The sequence below is a fragment of the Macrosteles quadrilineatus genome, unplaced genomic scaffold (assembly GCF_028750875.1).
Source record: "Macrosteles quadrilineatus isolate MER2022 unplaced genomic scaffold, UCM_ALF_1.0 Scaffold_6__1_contigs__length_79288215, whole genome shotgun sequence".
Classification (NCBI taxonomy): Eukaryota; Metazoa; Arthropoda; class Insecta; order Hemiptera; family Cicadellidae; genus Macrosteles; species Macrosteles quadrilineatus.
In genome coordinates, this window is record NW_026542599.1 from 45,084,884 (window position 1) to 45,104,699 (window position 19,816).

Consider the following 19,816-nt stretch of genomic DNA (forward strand, 5'->3'; position numbering starts at 1 on the left):
TTGACATATCCTAACGTAACGTAAGCAGATAGGGCTAATGCTTTCAGTTTTTCTATTCCAAGGGTAAGATAAACAGAAAGATAATTATATAAGTCTTGTGTGATAATTAAAACAATTCCAACAGTAAAAAATGCATTTAATGAAACAACCTTCATCATATGGATACAGAAGTAAATAAACTGTTTATATTCTAGGAAAGAATGATAGACTCGGAAGTCTGTAATGAAACTGTTTCCCACAACGTTTTAGTATCAGTGTCACGAACTACTACAACCATTATTACTGTAAACTATACTCGCTTTTCTGTTTTTTATCATACCATCCAATCAAAGCTATGGCCTGAAATCGTTTACTCCAATTAATTAAAGTTAGGCCTGGAAGGTATAATCTCACAGATAAAATATACTGGTAATTGGTGGGATCTAATTCCGAGTCCTCAAAACCAATACCCCACGCTCTACCCAGGCTTTACCCGTAGACCAGTTGCCCCACTTCCTTTCTGTAAGACTGTAAGAAAAACTAGAATGGATTATTTATCCTCGGTTATATATATCACTCGGTTGTTAGTCTTACAAACCTAATTTCCGAACAACACAAACTTGTGTAACTGTAACAACATAGTTAACAACCCTCAACAAACCTGCAGACTAAGCAAATTCTCATTTGCCTGATAGGATTTATATTTAAATCTATTTAAATAACAGTAGGTTTAACCAGTAACAAGGATTGCTGCCACATAGAGTGCAATTAAGTCTGTTTTAGTAAATTATTAATAGCTTAAAATAAATACATTTACTGAGTTTAACGACATACATCCATAAACAAGTAAACAACAACATGGTTTTAGTTTTTAATATACAAAATCACTTCAATATACTAAAAACAAATTGTATGTTTTTCAAGCTCTATAAAATAAATTGGAGAGAAATTGGGACATTATGATTTGAGAGGCAACATTAGAACCGGTCCTATGGTCCGATCATGCTGGTTTGCTAGCTCGTTCGAATAAAAATAGGTTTACACATATGTAGCAAATTCCATAAAACCAGATGGCTTTAACTTGAGTTATTGTGCTAAAAGTGACATACATACAAATATATGTATATAGAAACCTGAATTTAAATCGATTGAGTTTTTGGAAATTAGTCACGGGCTAGTGATAATACCTGGGTCTTACCACGCTTATCACTAGCCTTATCATAATACAATTATTACATAAATGGGATACTCGTTAATATATTTCATTAATTTTTAAATATAATTACACGCAAAGATTGCAGTACTTTCTTATAACATGCATGAGAGTATTCAGTTCTGTCTGAAATTCTGTCTGTAAATAAGAAAATTCAACCAAAATAGACAAAATGTTGCAATTTGATAACCAATGCATTTCAGCTACCACAATAACTAATAAAAAAGTAAAAAGTGTTAATAATTAAAATAGACGAATTAAAATTGATATAAAAAGGTTTAAACATTCGAACCTAATGCTGTTATAGCATTATTTCTCAAAAATATAACCTTCATATTCTCATATCAGCCAAACAACGTTTCCGTTTGATTTTCTCAACCACGGGCGAAATCACCTAGTTTGTGAGACTACAACTTTTCTCATTAATTACTGTTTAAGCCCGGTTAGAGGCGCAACCAACCTTTAGTATCTAGAGATGAAATTAAAATAGATTTTCAATACTAAATTTAATCGGGTTTTTCGACTATTTATGACAATTTTCAGTGGTCATATTATTTTTAAATAGCTAAATCAATTTAAATTCAAATTCTACACATATAGATAGTTTCTTTGACTAATATTTTTCTGTATTTTACAGAAAAAAGTCTAAAAATGAACAACACCATTCAATAAATACAGTATGCAAGAGCATGTACTTGGTTTAATCTAAATATCGTAATCATATTTCGAAAAATCATTTTAGTTATTTGTTTTTAACTCAAACCCCTATTGAAAAAGTCCGAAAAGTCCGAAAACTAAAAAATAATTACCTGAATACAATAAAATAATTTACAACACCATATTAATTTGTAAGTAATTTGACAGCTGTGTTCATAATATAATCTTTCTTTGCCTTAATAATATAGCCTTTAGTTTCACTATCTCAACTATATATTTTTGCTTGTTTTTATTCATATGCAAATGACAATGCCTAGCCCATTCTGTACATAGTCAATTGCAATAAACGATTCTTATTATTGTTCTTATTCTTATCACTTGAAAACCGAGATTAGACAATCTGCTGTGACTGTGGAAACCTGTCATTTAAAATATAATCATAGTTATCAAAAAATCTACATTATGTACTAATGGAATTTATTATGCTTACAAGCACAATAAAAAACACAAAAAAATCAACAATTAGTTTTACACTCATACATATTTTACCTCAGTTAACAACACATGCAATTTAATTTGTTAACGTAACTGATGCTGATAACGGTTTCTTTTACTGTCCTTTAATGGTGACTTGTGTTACAGGAATGCAATAACCTCTAGTGCACGGTAGAACTGTTGAATCTTATGTGTCTGTGGCTCAAAGGGGAATGCAATAGTGCATAGGAACAGTTACCTTAACGTATAATTATTATAATAATACCATTTCGTGTAATAGAAACTATTCTTTGCCGTGAATGGTCTTATTGATTTTGATTGATATGTGTTATTGGGTCCAACCTAAAAATTTAAGTTAAATAACATCTCACGGTAGTTCTCAAATAGAAAGTAGGTTTTTTTCGCCATACTGCATGAAAAACAACAGCTTTGAATTCATGCGTTGCGGGTATAAAGCGGTATTTTTACTCTCTAGGGAGTAAAAATCGGTTTTAGCCCCCAGGAAGTAAAATTTAGCTGTTGTGAACACAGTTGTAAAATTATAGTTAAAAAATTGCATCTATCGAAAGTATGTATTGATTGTCTAAATTATTGCGTTTAATTGTTGCCTAATTGTAAATAGTTCGACATATCAATATTATATTGTACACTAACACAATATGAGAAGACGAAATGATTGAATCACTTACTAAACAGCTGCTTTCTTCTATTAGCAAATTACTGGAAACAATTACAAGTAATTTTGAGGGGTCATCTTTAAATTAAAATAATTTTAGTTTTATAACATAGCTTGTTCAAATAATGGTGCAATATGAAAAATATATAGTTCGACACACGGGCAAAAAGTGTCTTTTCAACCCTTGCTAATTTTTCGACCTCGGCTTCGCCTCTTTCGTAAAACTTGAGCTCAGGTCGGAAAAAGTCACTTTAGGCCCAAGCTATGAAATATTCTATTTTTAAACATCTTCAATAAATGAAAACCATTTTGTATTCAAAACACATTATATTATAACCTTTGTCAAATGTAAAGTGTTTAAATACTTAAAAGCCAAAGCTATAATGTTCATTCAGAAAGAAAACCGGTACTAACTTTTAAAAGGCTATTGTAAGCAAAATACAGTTTTTGACTACAGAAATTTATATTTTATATTCTAAACAAAGTGGCTAAATATAGATTTTTCATAAAAATATAAATATAATATATGATGTAAATGTAATCAAATTAATTCAGAATGAAAACTAAAGGAATATATGCAAAACACAACTTTGGGATCCTGATACTTATCTAATACATCAAAAGAAATTCAAAAAAGTTTAATTAAATTATGTAAATTACTATGAGAACTAATATTTAATTTGTGATTTTAATTTAATAACTTCCTTTAACTTAGTGTAAGTGGGGTTTTCGTTTTAAAAAAAAAAAAACTGTCATCTTATACTTTATGGTGATAAGCAATCAGCAGTAAAGTTGTATTCAACATTTTGGACGCAAGCTATTATACAAAGTGTCAAAGTTTTCATTTAAGGCTTCAAAAGTATGTTGTTTAAATCTGTTAACAGTACTTTTTTTAATTCAAACTGTTAAAAATAATGTTTTTACTGCGAAGCATTTACAGATGAATAACCATTTAGGAGCCAAAACACTCTTTTGTTAAAATGTGGTCTTATAAACAGAAAGTTGTTTGTATGGAATACGTATTTAATAGACACTTCTTAGATGAAAAATACTGTTTCCATTGCATGACAAAAAAATACGTCACCCGTTTTATAATCAAATCATATTTATTAATATATTATTTAATAATAATATTAACATATATTAAATAGCTTAGAGTATGCTATTTAAAAGTAAATGTAAATGTGTATCAGAACTCAAAAACGTGTTTACAAAATACTGTATTGTTTTTACACTTAATTTCTACAAAGAAAAACATGTACTTAGTTATTGATTACTACCTAACAAAATAGTATGATTATGAATAATCTATTAGACATTACATGACTAATCCTAAAAATGGTATTCGACCATGACGTAATTGATATTTGTACTAATACGTCATTTGTCCTTGCTATGAGTAAGTTTATTTTTCTCTGAGTAAGATAGTTTTTATAAGGGTTTAGAATTTAGATTACCTGTTTGCTCGCAAAATGATTCTTGGTAGTACAACGACTGTAGCTGTTTCATGCTATAAAATATGGAGCACATCTTCAGACCACCAATGTATTGCTAATAATCCCTCTTAAGGAGTTCGTTACAATATTAAGATAAAACGAAAAAAAATATTGAAACACACGAGACAATTCATTTAAATAAGTGGTTGACCAGTCACCGATTAAGCACGAGACACGGCGCCGTTGAAGGGATAGTTGTAACCTTTAATTTCTCCTTTTTAAATTTATTTTTACGCAACGTTCTGACATCAAGCCTAACTACCTAAGCTAACTACATAAGGCATAACTACTAACACCAGATGAATCAAACCAAACGTAGCTAACAATGAATCTATTGATAAAGTGATAAATAAAATGATTAAGTTAATGTCTATTGTTTGGTTTTTGAAAATTCCGTTGAAAACCCGTGTTTAAGAAATTGTTTTAAATTCCATCGTACATTTTCCTATATCTTTTAAACCATGTGATATTTCAAAATTGGAAAAAAGGGTATTTAACCAATACAATTTTTTAAGCCCATCAAATATTTCCATAGTAGTGTGACAATGTATTTTCTTAATTTTAGAAATTATAACGACTTCATACCTAAAAATGTTAGAAAACTTATTCCAAGGTAATATAAGTGGGCTGTCAAACGTAAGTAATAACAAAATTTACAATCGTGTTGACGTTTTTAAATTGCTAAACGCTTTTATTAAAAGTTCGTACTAATCTAAATATACTCGTAATATAATATTTGTATAATAAAACTTTATACAGTGTATACATGAAATTTTGTGACGAATAGAGTTATGCTTTTTGTCTACGAAAAGGAGCTTTAACTAAAATACACACCAAGAACTATAATACATCATTACTCTGGTATCGTACATCCCAATCTGTGACAGATTGAAAGGACAGAGTTTACAATGTTGTGTAATGTTGTAAAATATGTCCTTTATCCGTACATACTGCTACTAAGCTGCATCCTATACTAAACCCGATTCCTCACTGTTAATTTAAAACTGGGAGGAGTATTGGTACTGTTCCTTTTTGGAAAAATATTCCGTTTAATATTTCAAGCTAGTCTTATACATATTAGTAGTTAATACCCCCGCCGCAGCAAACCTGCCGTCTAAGCGAATTTCCATTTGGCCGAATTGATTTTCAATTGATCTATTTAAATAACATTAGGTTTAACGAGTACCTAGGTTTGCTGCTACAAGGAAACTAATAAAGTAGTGTGTTTTTAGTAAAATATTGATAGCTTACTATAAAATAAATAAATTTGCCAAGTTTGATCAAAATATATCCATAAACAAGCAAACTACAACATTTTACAATATTCTCCATAAGAATAACATGGGAATTTTAAATTTATCATTTTTTTAGTTTTCTCCGTAACCAATAACCGTACAAAAACACTTTGATATACTGAATTGTTTGTTTTTTTAAGCTCTTTAAGAAGGTTTAGAGAAAAATTGGGAAATTTTGTGTTTTGAGGGTAAGAAGTGAGAAAAACCAATTTTTACCCCATAAAACCCCCCATTAAACCCTGTTCCCATGGTCCGATCATGCTGGATCGCGAACTCATTCAAGTTTATCCCGCCTTACACCTTCAAACCAAATTTCATCAAAATCGGATAAAAATTACTCAAGTTATCGTGTTCACGGACACATATATATATGTATAAATCTATATATATATACCTATATATATATATATATACATATATAAAAATTTGATCGAATGGTGTTTTTGGCCTCTGGGGACATTAAAATGAAAAAGTAAATCGGTCCCGGGCCTAAGTCTTACCATGAGACCTACGGTAATAGCTACTTCCCTATAGGGAAATTCGCTAATAATTAGTTTTATTATTGAAAAATTAACTTATACTTACTTAGGCTTCTAGTCCTGAAAGTGGCAATGTATACCTACACGCGTGTAGATAGGCATGTCTGTAATAGTTCTTCTTTGTGCCATATGTAATCAGTGCGTAATGTATTCTGATGTCACTTTAAGAAGTTGATAAGGAGGTGAGGCATTTTGATCATTATTTGCAGTTTCAGGGTGTTAAAATGTTATATGTATCTTTTGACATTTGAGCACAAGTTATACCGTGTAATAAAACACGAATGAAATCACAAACCTTAAATGACTTAAGATCGCGCATAGTCTTTTTCCGATTCAGAGCTAACTTAACTTAGCAAATAAACTGCAAACTGGCAAAATATTTCATCATAGGCTTGATCTATAAATGTTTAATTGAATATAGAATGTATACAAACTGTATTTAACATATTTTTGTCATCATTTATTGCTATTCATAATGAAAATGTACACTTTGTTGAATCTTTTCCATCCTAATAAACATTTTCAACCATTTGTTATATCAATGTTAAACTTAATGTTTCAATATTCCAACTGAAAATTTGATAACTTGCCTTACATACAGGATGAATAAAAGGTCAAGGCCCTCTCTAACATTTCTCTAAGTAAATATACAAAGATATCCATCGGTTGGTCTTGCAATCTTAGCAGGAAGTTACATTTTGTGAGTTAGGTTCATTATAGGTTCATTATATCATTCTAACAATCATTTATGTAGATGATGTTTAGTGCACATTAATTAATTTTTTTCACAAGTAAAATTAAAAATAATTTCATTAAATCACTCATAACTAAGTCAAAACGTCACAATGAAATAAATGTTGAATATTCCCTCGCCGGTCTACATTAGCTTTTTCCATCAAAATACACTCATATATGGTTTTGGGGTTTATACTGTACATTTTTTCAATCTAAAAAAAAAATTATGTAACTGGTTGTTAAGGCATTTTATAATAACAGCATTAAATGTAGTAGAAATCGTTATTTACAAATAAATAATAAAATACTATGAAAACAACACCCGATACGGTTCAGGGAGTCATTCCAATATATCAACGTGTCAAGGATATTCAATAGGTTTCTATAAAAATAATAGGGTTTATATAGCCTGTCTCTTTTGTCAGTTGAGCAAGAGATACTGTACAAACGAGATTGGACCTTATTTTTACGTATTAAGATTGTAGTAAGATAATTACAAATGATTTTTATTTGTAATATTATTTAATAAATAACAAAATGTTAGACTTAATTTATATTGTATCCATGTATATAAAAAACCTTAATTAAATTAAATTAATTTCATGGCAAACAGATCCGGTTACTGTAAATAAAAATTTACTAAATTTATAAAGATGAAAATAACACGTTATTTACGAAAATGCCATTCAATAAACCATACAAGACTGTAAGAAGCTGTGACAATGATCAAATTATTCTTATATCAAATATATGTATAAATCAACATATAATACCAAACTAATGTAATAAGAAATGTTCTACAGGATTTTCTAGGTTTAGAATTTGTCATGATTCTAAGATAACTTTTTTGTAATTTAAAACAGACTCCATACATGAACTCCCTCCTCAAAGTTCAACACCATACTGCATTGGAGAAGTGAACAGTGCATGACATACATTCAATCTTGCCTGTAAGTCAATCATATTTTGCAGAACGAAGATTAAAAAAAAAATAGTTTTTTGATCATAATATCAAAATATGTTTTTCAGTTTAGTTTGTCATCAACCTCGAGACCCAAGAACTTTGTTGACTTTCCAATAGGAAGATGATTATAATTTAATAGTATTTGATTAAGATTTTGTTCCTGTCTTCCCATAGTGCTAAAATTGATTACATTACTTTTGCTACTATTTGATTTAAGAAAGACCATTGGCCTTGATCCACACTTGCAAATCTGTGAGGGAATTCAGAATAATTAGCTGTAAATCTAAATTTTGTTTGAATTAAGAATGGCTGTAGCATCATCTGCATTTGAAAAAAGTCTTCCTCTTTCTTTAATCGTATTTTTTTAAGTATGACACCTTTTTAAATCTTAATTACCTAATGTGGGTCGTCGAACCATTCAAAGTACAGTATTACAAAAACAACAACAAAATTAGTATGTTTGTTAAAAAACTTTATTAAAATTTCGTTCTAATATAAAACATTTAAAAGCATCGTTTTGTCATTTATAAAAAAAAATCCTTTATAAGTCAACCAGAAGCCGAAGTAAATGTTTGATTGTCGTGAGATTATTTTTCCTCATATTATATTAAGATATTTTGTAAATGTAGGGTAAAGCAAATGTTAAGCAAAACTATAAAAAAAAACATTGATTTATAATATTGTGTTGTCATTCAGCTATTATCGACCAATACTCGTTTTGGAGTGAGTATATGATCATACAACGACCCTACGTTTACTTAAGTAAGTTTGCTGTTAGAAAATCAAAGTTGTATTATCCAGGAATGATAACAATGCTGAGTCTTATGTCGTAATTGATACTCTTAGTAATATCCACATTAGTAAGCCTATGTATTACATTTACAAACGTCAGCGCCACAAGGCTGGGGGCATTCTATACGGTTGACTGATCGTGGCATTTGTACCTACAAAGTATGACTCAATGATGCTACTCTATAAACTGAAATGTCAGTATCTTATCTGACATGGTGAACAGATTTAGCGTCGTAATCAACAGATTGTATATCTGAAAAAAACGTTAAGATATTGGACATATCATCTATGTACCACTAATCTAATAATCACTAGCCCTAGATTACAACCTACAAACTAAAATTGGTCAGCGATAGTGGGGACTTAGTTTGTCGTCATCAGTAGGACTATTGCTATATGGAAACTAATAACAATATGACACAACAAACTCAAAAATTACTAATCTCTGTTGAGCTCGTTGAAAATAAAAATAAAAAATACAATTGTGTTTATTATTTTATTGATAGATGCCAGAACTTTGAAAACAATTTTCATATTAATTTTTGTTTTGACTCTGAGATTTCTATCCTCTAATGCCGCGAGTATATTGTACTTCAAGAGTTGCAGTAAAACAACCCCTGTGAAAAATTCTAAAGGCGCGTGATGCATTAAAGTTTCACTATTTAATACTTCGTTTTGAAATAATCGAATTCAAATTATTATCCAAAGTTATATTTCTGGAGAAATTGATAAATTTGTGTTTTAATCCTTAACTTAATCCTTAACTTTCTTTACTTCATTCTGAATTCCAAATATCTGACAAAAAGTAGCGCGGACCAATGGCGGACCGATTAGATTAATTTAAAAATTAATATTTAGCTCTGGTATTTTCCTCAAATATATGCACATACTAAGCACATATTTTACTAAGTAACAGAAGATTTTAAAAACTAAAAATACCTTAATTAGTAAAATTATTTAAAGAATTTACACGAAAAAGTGGTTTGAAAGCTGGGGATACTAGCTACAAGAAGAAAACTTTACAAGTGAGTAAAGCATGGACTTACGAGGTTATAAACAGCCGAGTAATGTTTTCCAATATACAGCAAACTTTTCAGATAAAGTTCCTATTGACAAATTATTACCTCACAATGTTGTGTTTTCAAAAGTCATATAGAATAGTCTATAGTTTCAAAAAATTGTCTCTGTTATATTCTTTGTTCTCTTAGAAATAATATAGAGCGGATGCAGTGTTGGTCTATGATAACAACAAAAAGAAAAGAGTCCAGGTCCTACCATGAGACCTATTGTAATAGTAATTACTGATTTGTATACCATTGATGTAAAAGTATTAAAATTATTTCTTGGCCATCATAATATCAACTTTTAGATGTTAGTTATTTTTGTCATTCTTAAAGTTCATTAATAGGCAAATAACACTTGTAATAATATATTTACACTTATACTGTTGACTCACAAGAAGGTAAATACACAATATAAAAGATGGTAAGTGGTTATCGATTTAGATTGGACACTCCAATCCTCATCAGACCCAATTAGCGAATGACGAAGAATTCGAAGAAAATGTTATTCGCCTTTTGGGTCTCATAGTTGGAGTGTCCAATCGAAATAGATCACAACTTACAATCTTTTATATGTATTTACTGTACCGTATATTGAGTCAACAGTATAAATGTAAATTTGTTATTACAAGTGTTATTTGACTATTTTGTGTACTTTTAGGTAATTTAATTCGAATTAATACAATACTAATTTAGTACGATGCTGATAAAGAAGTTAATTTTGTCAAATAATCAAACTTAAATCTAATAACTTAAGTACTGGTAACAATAGTGTGTTAAGTTTAAATTAACGATGTTTCTGCTAAAATTGTTAATTTTGTATTCTTTGTCGATACTTGCTAATACATTTGGTCAGTCTTGGTCCAAAAATATATTGACCATGTATTGACCGGTAGTAAATACACTGAAAAGTAATTTTAACTTCAACCTAAATGCAATATATCAATGTTTAAGACTTAATTATAATTTATAATTAAAAACTTAACATATTCATGTATTTTAATATGACTACTTTAGTCCGCTGTTTACGAATACAAATTGGCAAGTATTTTCCATCAAGTATAAGCTAAAAATGATGTTACCTTTTAATAAATATTATACATGTCAGACCTGTACACAACGGTTTATAGGATATGAGAATAAAATAAGGAATAATGAAAATGCATATATGAGTGTATCGCATTTTTATTGTCATCCGAAGGAAATATAAGCTCTTATATTCTGGAGAAATCCTACCTGCAGTATCACATTTCTAAGATTTCGAGCTTAACTGTTATATCTTACCTCGTTTTTCAGGCTTCAAATCATATTTAGGAAACGAGAAGTATTCACTGCAGAGTTAAACATTCGTACAAATCAATGCACATAATGTGAAACTAATATTTTTTGCACCAGTTTATTTTAATTTTCAAATAATTCCATTATGATTTTGTTTACTATTTTTTTTAAGCAACCTAGCAGATGCACAAAAGGCACTTGCCTATGTCCACTGATTTTCTTAAAACATAAATCAAATATGTTTATACAGAATTGATCTTTTTATTTTGGTTTTAAATTATATTTTATAATCGTTACGTATTAAAAGTATGTATTTTGTTATTCTGTATATTATGTGGAAAATAAACATATTATTTCAATACATTTAATTTATTGTTTACTTATTTAAGCACCTGTAATATAAAAGTTTAGCATATCAATGAATAAAACAAATAATATGAAAGTAATGATTGTAAAATTATATCACTACAGTTTAAATATATATATAATAAATAAATGCCAATAAATTCATAATAAGACTCTTTAACATTTTGTATACATGTAATCATGAACAAATAAAGTATTATACTTCGTTATTTTGATATTCTTTTGGGACGAAACATAAAAACCCCTGAATATTCTTTTATCCTATTAATATAACATTTCTAATTCTTGCTTCTATGTCTTTGTGATTTAAAATAAAAGCAATTCCTTAATTTTTTCGTATTTTACTTGAACTAGTTTTTTTTAATAATTAGATAATGATTTCTCAATAACTTATAGCAGATGAACGGGTCGTTTATGCTTTCTTGTGTGACATGTTGTTTCTTGATACAACTGGATTTTATCATCTAGTAGAAGATGTTAAAAGTAAATATAACACCGAGAGAGGTTTGTGACAGGCCACCATCACGCAAGAATCACTTACATTAGCTGCTTCTACACTTTATATCTCAACGTTGGTAACACCCCTTCACCTTTGGTTTAATGTATTTTCTTAATGGAGGTTTTATTTTTGTTCTTGTATTTGTCGATAATTAATTGGCAGTACAGTATGAGTAAACCAAGGAGTAAAAGTAACGCCTGTGATTCATACAAGTTTATTGTTTTTAATACACATGTAAATAAAAGTTAAACTCCGTTCTGGAAAATAAAAAGAAAAAAGAAAAAAAGTTAAATATAAAACAACTAGTTAAAATAAAATATAATCTAGAGGTTTTAATGAATAAAAAACATATCAATTTTCCACTTAACCCAAATTTAATTGAATATCTTTTGTTCAAAAAGTACTAAATTTGTGTCACTTTCAAGACTTTAAAATTGTTAATTTTAATGTTGATTTGATAAAGTGATACCTAAAATACAAGCTTATAGATTAAAATATTTTTTTCAATTTTCGTTGGTATTTTCTAAACACGGTAATACCATTGTATTTGGGTATTTTTAACACATATCAATTAACCAAAATAATTTGCTCTTACATATATTTGTTTGTTAAAATTTGTATTTATGCTATGAAGATTGTTAATGCGCTGGGTTTAACTGAGCTCTAAGGTTCGTTGGTGACGTTAACATAATTTAGAGTTGGTTCCAACTGTAAACTCTCACTATCAGGATTGCTGGGACGGTTTACTAGTACATAGATTATATGGAACTCCATTTGTTTAACGAGTATACAAAATTTGCATTAAGGAATTTTGAAATGTATTTAGTCATTCTAATTAAAATTTAAAGGCTTATTCAGGGTGAATAAAAACCCTCTGTAAACCTTTTTTTATTTATTTCTTTGGTCATAACAATTAAATTCAACGTATAAACGTATAAAATCAATTGATTTTTCAAGCTGGAATAATTGATCTGAACGTTTTTCAAACATTTGTATGGAAGCTTTTGTATGACCTAATGGTCATATGTATGATGTATGCATGATGTCATATGTATGACCTAATGGTAGAGTACTTAAATAAATCTCTTTAGATTTCTTAAACGAACAAAGTCAGTTTTTCAGTTCATTTCATTTATTTTAAACCTTTACCAAATTGGAACAGTATGATACCACTTAAATAACCTTAGCTCTTTATTTTTATAAATTTTACAACAATCGTAGGCATAACAATTATATGTATTTATCAATATTAAATTCAATGTATTTATGGTTTTCATCAATGTGACACTCAAAACAATATAACGTGGACCAGCTGTCTGACTATGCACACTTATTAGTGGAATTAGAATAGATCTTATATCAATAAAAATTTTTTAGCAATCTACAATGAGGTACAGTATATAATGAGACACCCTAAAAACAAAGAAATAAACATAAATAATGTTTGAGTTTTAAACTAGTCCTAAAGTTAGAAGCAATCTACTTGCTGTCTTGCTCCACACAAAGAAAGATGATTAATGTTTTCTATTTCATATTTTTCCTTCTTACTCGTACTTTTTCCATTTCAAATATTGTTTATATAAATATGCTGTTGCTGTAAACGTCACCCCAACGATAATACTTTAATCTCTACAATATATGACAGTTTATATATGTTTAGAGTATGTTTTGCACGTTCTAAACTTATTTAATTATATCTTAAAAGTGAATTAGGGCTTAATAAAAAATTATACTGAATAAATCGGTTGAATGTTCTGTACTGAATCACATATTATCAACAGGCATATTATCACATATTAGTTTCTGCATTTCATCTATATAAACAAATTGTTAATCACAAAGATCATAAAGCCACCAATGTTGGGATCTTTTATATAAAATAATATATCTTAGTTAACGTTTCTGAAATAGTTTACGTGTCATTTAATATTATATAGTCATCATATAAGTTTGATTTAAAAGTCGGCATTTCCAACATAGGCCTAAAGTCTGTGATTCTTTGGCAGAGGCTCGATGGATATAAAACTTGTCACATTTTTCAATAATAAAGTGTAGTCACATTGGTTAGTCACTTTAGTGCGTAAGTTAGATATAACGTAGTATGTTTAATACACACGTTTATTTCATTACTTCAGTATTGCAATTTAATTGTTGTTTAATATCTTGTCCATACTTACAGATATGCAATGCTGTTTTAATAGCATTTTAGGTAATCAATTGTAAATTTAACAATCGCTTAACTTAAACTAATAACTTATATGTAAAAATGATATTTATTTTTGAAAAGGGGATTTTTTTAGATCCTAAAAGTTGTCCAGTAAGATTACTACGTAAACATTAGGGTGTTGAATGATATTCCACTAAATTTGTAAAAGTTGAAATTGTTTACGAAGAAAAAAATCAATTAATATTAAAAGCCATATATCTAGATCGAAAAACTCCACTGAGGGGATCGAACATTATCAAACACATGGTGTTATCACAAAAGTGGAGTGTCACATTCAACAGCCCAATGTTTCTCTCATGTTGCTATAGTTAATATTGTGAAGATTTCAAAAACTACCTTTCTTTTAACAGTAAATGTTCAGCAATGTACATACATGTGACAGTAAATGGGGTACATAGCAATATTTTTTTTATAACAACTATAATAATTTTTTTATCTTTTATTCCCTCACTGTTTGAGATCAGAACCGCAAATAATACAACCACCATTATAATGTAGTTTGACCAATACAGTTGCTTAACACTATGAACGGACACCTTGTATAAATTTGATCGGATGGTGTTTTTGACCTCTAGGGAGATAAAAAAAGTTAATTGGTCCCGGGTCTAGGTCTTACCACGAGATAAATACTAATAGCCTATTCTCTATAATGGGCAATTTGCTAAAAGGCTATTTCTTCCTTATCATCGGATTAATAATTACCCAGAAAAAACATGAAATCATTATTAACATTCTTTAGAATACAATTTTCATCTTTCATTTGGTATTCTTGCTGGTAAATCTAGATCGGCCTTCTAGATCTGCGCAGGCAGTACTATAACAAGTGTCGGGTCACTGGGGAGCCGTGTTTCTTCTCTTACATCATGTCTACCTCCTGCCCTATTTGCGTCAAAAAAGTCTTTGATACCGAGGAAGGCGTCAGCTGCGATGGCCCCTGTCAACGATGGTTTCACAGGACTTGCATTGCTATGAGCAAAACAGAGTACCAGCGGATTTCTGGAAATACCAACGCAAAATGGCACTGCACCAGAACAGATTGTGTGAACACTTCCAACCAACCACTCGCATTACTCACCTCCCAAATGTCCTCGGTACTGGGCAAACTTGATACTCTACTAGACAAAGTAAATAAAATTGATACCATTTCAAATGATGTAGCTGATATAAAGAACGAAGTTGCTACCATTCGTACTGGATTGTCAGCACTAGAACCTAGAGTGGATCAAATCGAGGTCAGGGTATCCCTGCTTGAATCAAAAGACAAAAATGCATCCCCCTCCACAGATCTGGAAACTACCATAGCTGAGCTAAACGAGCGCACCCGCCGCGCTAAAAACTTAATGATCTACGATCTGGAAGAATCATCTGTGGGTGATGTTGATGCCAGGAAAAAACATGATCTGGAATTGGCCATTTCCTTCTTCTCAACCCTCATTCCTAATTTCTCTAGCAATGGGATCAAAACTTTCCGTGTTGGTGGTAAAAAACCTGACAAACCTCGGCCTCTTAAAGTTGTGCTTGGCAGCAATTCCGATGTGATCACTGCAATGAAGAATTTTGCCAGCTCTGGGACCATTTCGAATCCACGATTTTCTTCCGTCAAGCTATCCAGAGACAGAACTCCCCGTGAAGCCGCCCACCTTCAAAACCTCAATGCCGAATTAAAGGAACGCACCACCCGTGGCGAAAAGGATCTCACCATAAGGTTCCTAAACAACATCCCCCAGATTGTTAAAAATTCAAAAAACGATTAATTCCCAACGGCGCACCGCATCACCTCAGTTGTTATTTTCAAAATGTGAATGGCTTAAGAAGCAAAATTTCTGAACTCTCAATCAGTGCTACAACTTCCTCCTACGATATTATCACCCTGGTTGAAACGAATCTCTTACCTGACATGAACTCTTCAGAACTTGGCCTTACTGGTTTTAACGTTTTCAAATGGGACAGATCTTTGGCCACGAGCAATAAGATCAGTGGTGGTGGTACTCTCATAGCAGTACGTGATCACCTAGCATGTCAACTTGTCCCCTTGCATGCCTGCTCCTCGGAATGCGTCTTTGTTACCTGTACTTCTGGAACCCGTCGCATCTTGTTGGGCTCTGTCTACATCCCCCCCAGCCAGCCTGCCATCGTCTATGCCGACTTCTGTGACGTGGTGGAGGATATCCTCTCATCTTCTAACTTCGTGGATGATGTGCTTATCTTCGGTGATTTTAACAAACCTGAAGCGGACTGGGGTGAGCTTGATTCCTGCGAAGGCGATTCCTCTTCAAACTACCTACGCAACTTAGCTTATACTCACAACCTCTCCCAAATCAACAAAATCCGAAATCGCAGAGGTGTCTACCTGGACCTCATTTTTTCATCTACTCCTACAACTGCAGTTATCCGCGCTGACGACCTTCTTGTTGCCGAAGACATTCATCACCCTGCGCTCTCCTGCTCAATCCTGCTGCAGAAACGCTCAGCCTCGAGGGACGTCAGGATTGTACCTGACTTCAGAAAATGCAACTTGGACGCTGTATTTCGTGATCTGCAGAACGTTAACTATCCTTCACCTTCTTCTCTACCTGATGTCGAATCTGCCTTCTCTGACTTCTGCGACCACCTTGGCTCAATCATATCTCAACATACACCCACAAAACAGCTTCAATCCTCAAGCTTTCCTGCCTGGTTTACCGAGGAGCTAAAACGACTTGTCTTAAGGAAGAAGGCCACCCATCGACTTCTTAAAACCTCAGGAAATCTTCGTCATCGTGAAAGTTTTCGCAATTTGAGAAGCCAGTGCAAGTCTTTAGCCACCAAGTGTCATCGAGACTACTTAAAAAGAATTGAAGACGACATTCCTCATAACATAAAATCTTTTTGGTCTCACGTCAACAGACTCAAGAGCAGTCCATCCCCTGCTGCTAAACTATCATTTGATGGTAGAGAAGCTGAGTGTGCTGCCGGAAAGTGCGAACTATTCTCAAACTACTTTTCATCCGTCTTCACGGAGAACCAAATTCCCTCGCCTGTCTTCGACTTTGGCTGGAACTTCTCCATCACTAAATGTGTCATCACAGCCTCAGACGTTCAACTCAAACTTGCCTCGCTTGACCCTAATAAGGGAGCCGGTCCTGATGCTATTCCTCCGTGCGTTCTTAAATACTGTGCCCCTATTTTGGCTCCTCATCTGGCTATCTGGTTTACATCCCTGCTCTCACTTGGAATCTTCCCATCGGCCCTTAAGCGTGGCTTTGTCGTCCCCATCTTCAAATCTGGTGATCGTTCAAATGTCAGAAACTATCGGCCCATTGTCATTCTCTCTGCTGTTGCCAAGGTGTACGAGAGCATTGTTTTGGACTACCTCTATTTTCATCTCCGTAAATGTATCTCCTCCTCTCAACATGGCTTCCTGCGCTCACGCTCAACAGTAACAAACCTGATGGAGTTTCAAGAATACGTCATGGCCGCTTTTGGCGATGCTCTCCAAGTTGACTGTGGTTACCTTGATCTCTCCAAAGCCTTTGACAAGGTCAATCACAACATCCTTGTGGCAAAGCTTGCCGGATATGGTGTGGGGGGGGGCCCTGCTTGAGTGGTTAAACAGCTACTTGACCAACAGAACCCTTGTAGTCAAGTACGACGGGTGCCTTTCTACGCCATTCAGTGTCCTATCTGGAGTCCCGCAAGGGTCCCACCTCGGTCCCTTGCTGTTTAACCTGTTCATGAATGACATTGGCAACGTCATCCTCACCAAATTTCTCATGTTCGCCGATGATATTAAGGTATTTGGCTCGGTGTCATTGGCTTCTGACTTTGAGCGCCTCCAACTTTCTCTCACTAACATCGACGCCTGGTGCAACGAAAACTTCATGGAGCTCAACGTCTTGAAATGTGTCGTCATCTCCTACAAACGTGGTGCAGCCCCAGTCCAATATGACTACGTCCTCAATGGTTCTACACTGAAGAGAGTGGACAGGGTACGAGATCTCGGAGTGACAATGACCCCTTCGCTCAACCCTCACGAGCACATTGCCCACATTACAACCAAAGCTAGCTCCCTGCTTGGTTTCATATTCAGATCAACAAGGAATTTCAACTCACCCTTCACCTTGATCACGCTCTACAAGTCCCTGGTACGCCCGCTGCTGGAGTATGGGTCAATCATCTGGTCTCCCTTCCAGAAGAACCACGTCAGCCAACTGGAGAGCATACAAACCCGCTTCATACGGATGCTTGGACCGAGACTTGGTTTTACCTACCGCACTACCCCGGTTGACGATGTGGAGAAGTCCTTCGATCTTCTGCCTTTGTCACTCCGACGTCATCATGCCGACATATTCATGCTCTACAAGCTGGTTAACGGGTTTGTCGATTGCCCCAACATCCTGAGTGGTATCGACATTACCACGCCCAGAGGCACCCGCTCCAGGACTATATTCAGCAGACGCTTTCTCCCAGCCTACTACTCTTACAACAGCGGAATTAGCCGTCTACTCAAGGCTGGTAGCACGGCGGCTGCTCAACTGGATTTCTTCGGCGAGAAGCCCCTCCGGTTCAAAAAGAAGGTCTCCCTGATCACTTGAGCAACCACACTCCAGCACATCTGCACATTTGTCTTCTCATCGTTAAAACTTGCTGTTCATATTCTTTGTTGATACTCTTTTTAGTTTATTCTTCTGTTATTAATATTTGTTATTACTTTGTTACTACTATTGTTATCACTATTTGTTATTACTATTGTTATCACTATTTGTTATTACTTGCTATCACTATTTATTATCACTTTGTTATTACCATTGTTATTACTTTTCTAGTCAGTAATATTGCAAATGCCATCTAAATTGTATACGCATATTTTGTAAAAAGGTGCAATCCGTTGGGAAATAAATAAATAAATAAATAAATCAGATGTCCCAGAGACTAATTTTGAGTTTTTACCAAGGACAAGAAGATAATATAAATCCAAATCAAATATCTTTCTCGCACTTTGAATTAATAAGCAATCACCATCTTGTTATAAGCCATTATAGTGGATTTGCTCAAAACCTTCTAATGCATGCATGCTTTCATACTAAAAAATAACACGAATTTTGAATTCTAAAAAAGAGGTATTTATTTTTTTTATATAAAATCACAACTTATGCACTCACCCGTAAATCATCATGAACCCTAAACTTTCTTCTTACAACTCCTCAACTTTACACTTTACTACATAACCGCTTGACTTGGTTACCGACATGTTAACCTCAAGAAAGTCCATTGTATTGTTAAACATGATATTTTACATAATATTTTATTATGTTCTTTGAAGGATGTTTTTATTCATCTATTTAAATAAAATTACAGTTTTGTCTGTATATTGCTTAGAATCATGCAGTTTTTGGTTATTTTTACGTTTCATAGCCTAAGAAAGCCGAAACGAGTCTTATCTCAATTTCTGTCTGTGTGTCTGTCTGTCAATTCTGTGACTCCGTCTGTAACGCCAAAATGTCATTTTACGCGGCCTACTCCTAGAAAACTAGAGTACCGATCAAGGTTCTAATCATTTTTCTG

General features: G+C 32.6%; 1 protein-coding gene across 1 annotated transcript; it reads left to right on the forward strand.

The window, feature by feature from the left end:
* The first annotated feature begins 16,169 nt into the window (after positions 1-16,169).
* LOC128997499 (uncharacterized) lies at positions 16,170-17,855 on the forward strand. Its single transcript, XM_054423138.1, has one exon. The coding sequence runs from the start codon at positions 16,170-16,172 to the stop codon at positions 17,853-17,855; it is 1,686 nt and encodes a 561-aa protein (XP_054279113.1).
* The last annotated feature ends 1,961 nt before the right edge of the window (positions 17,856-19,816 follow it).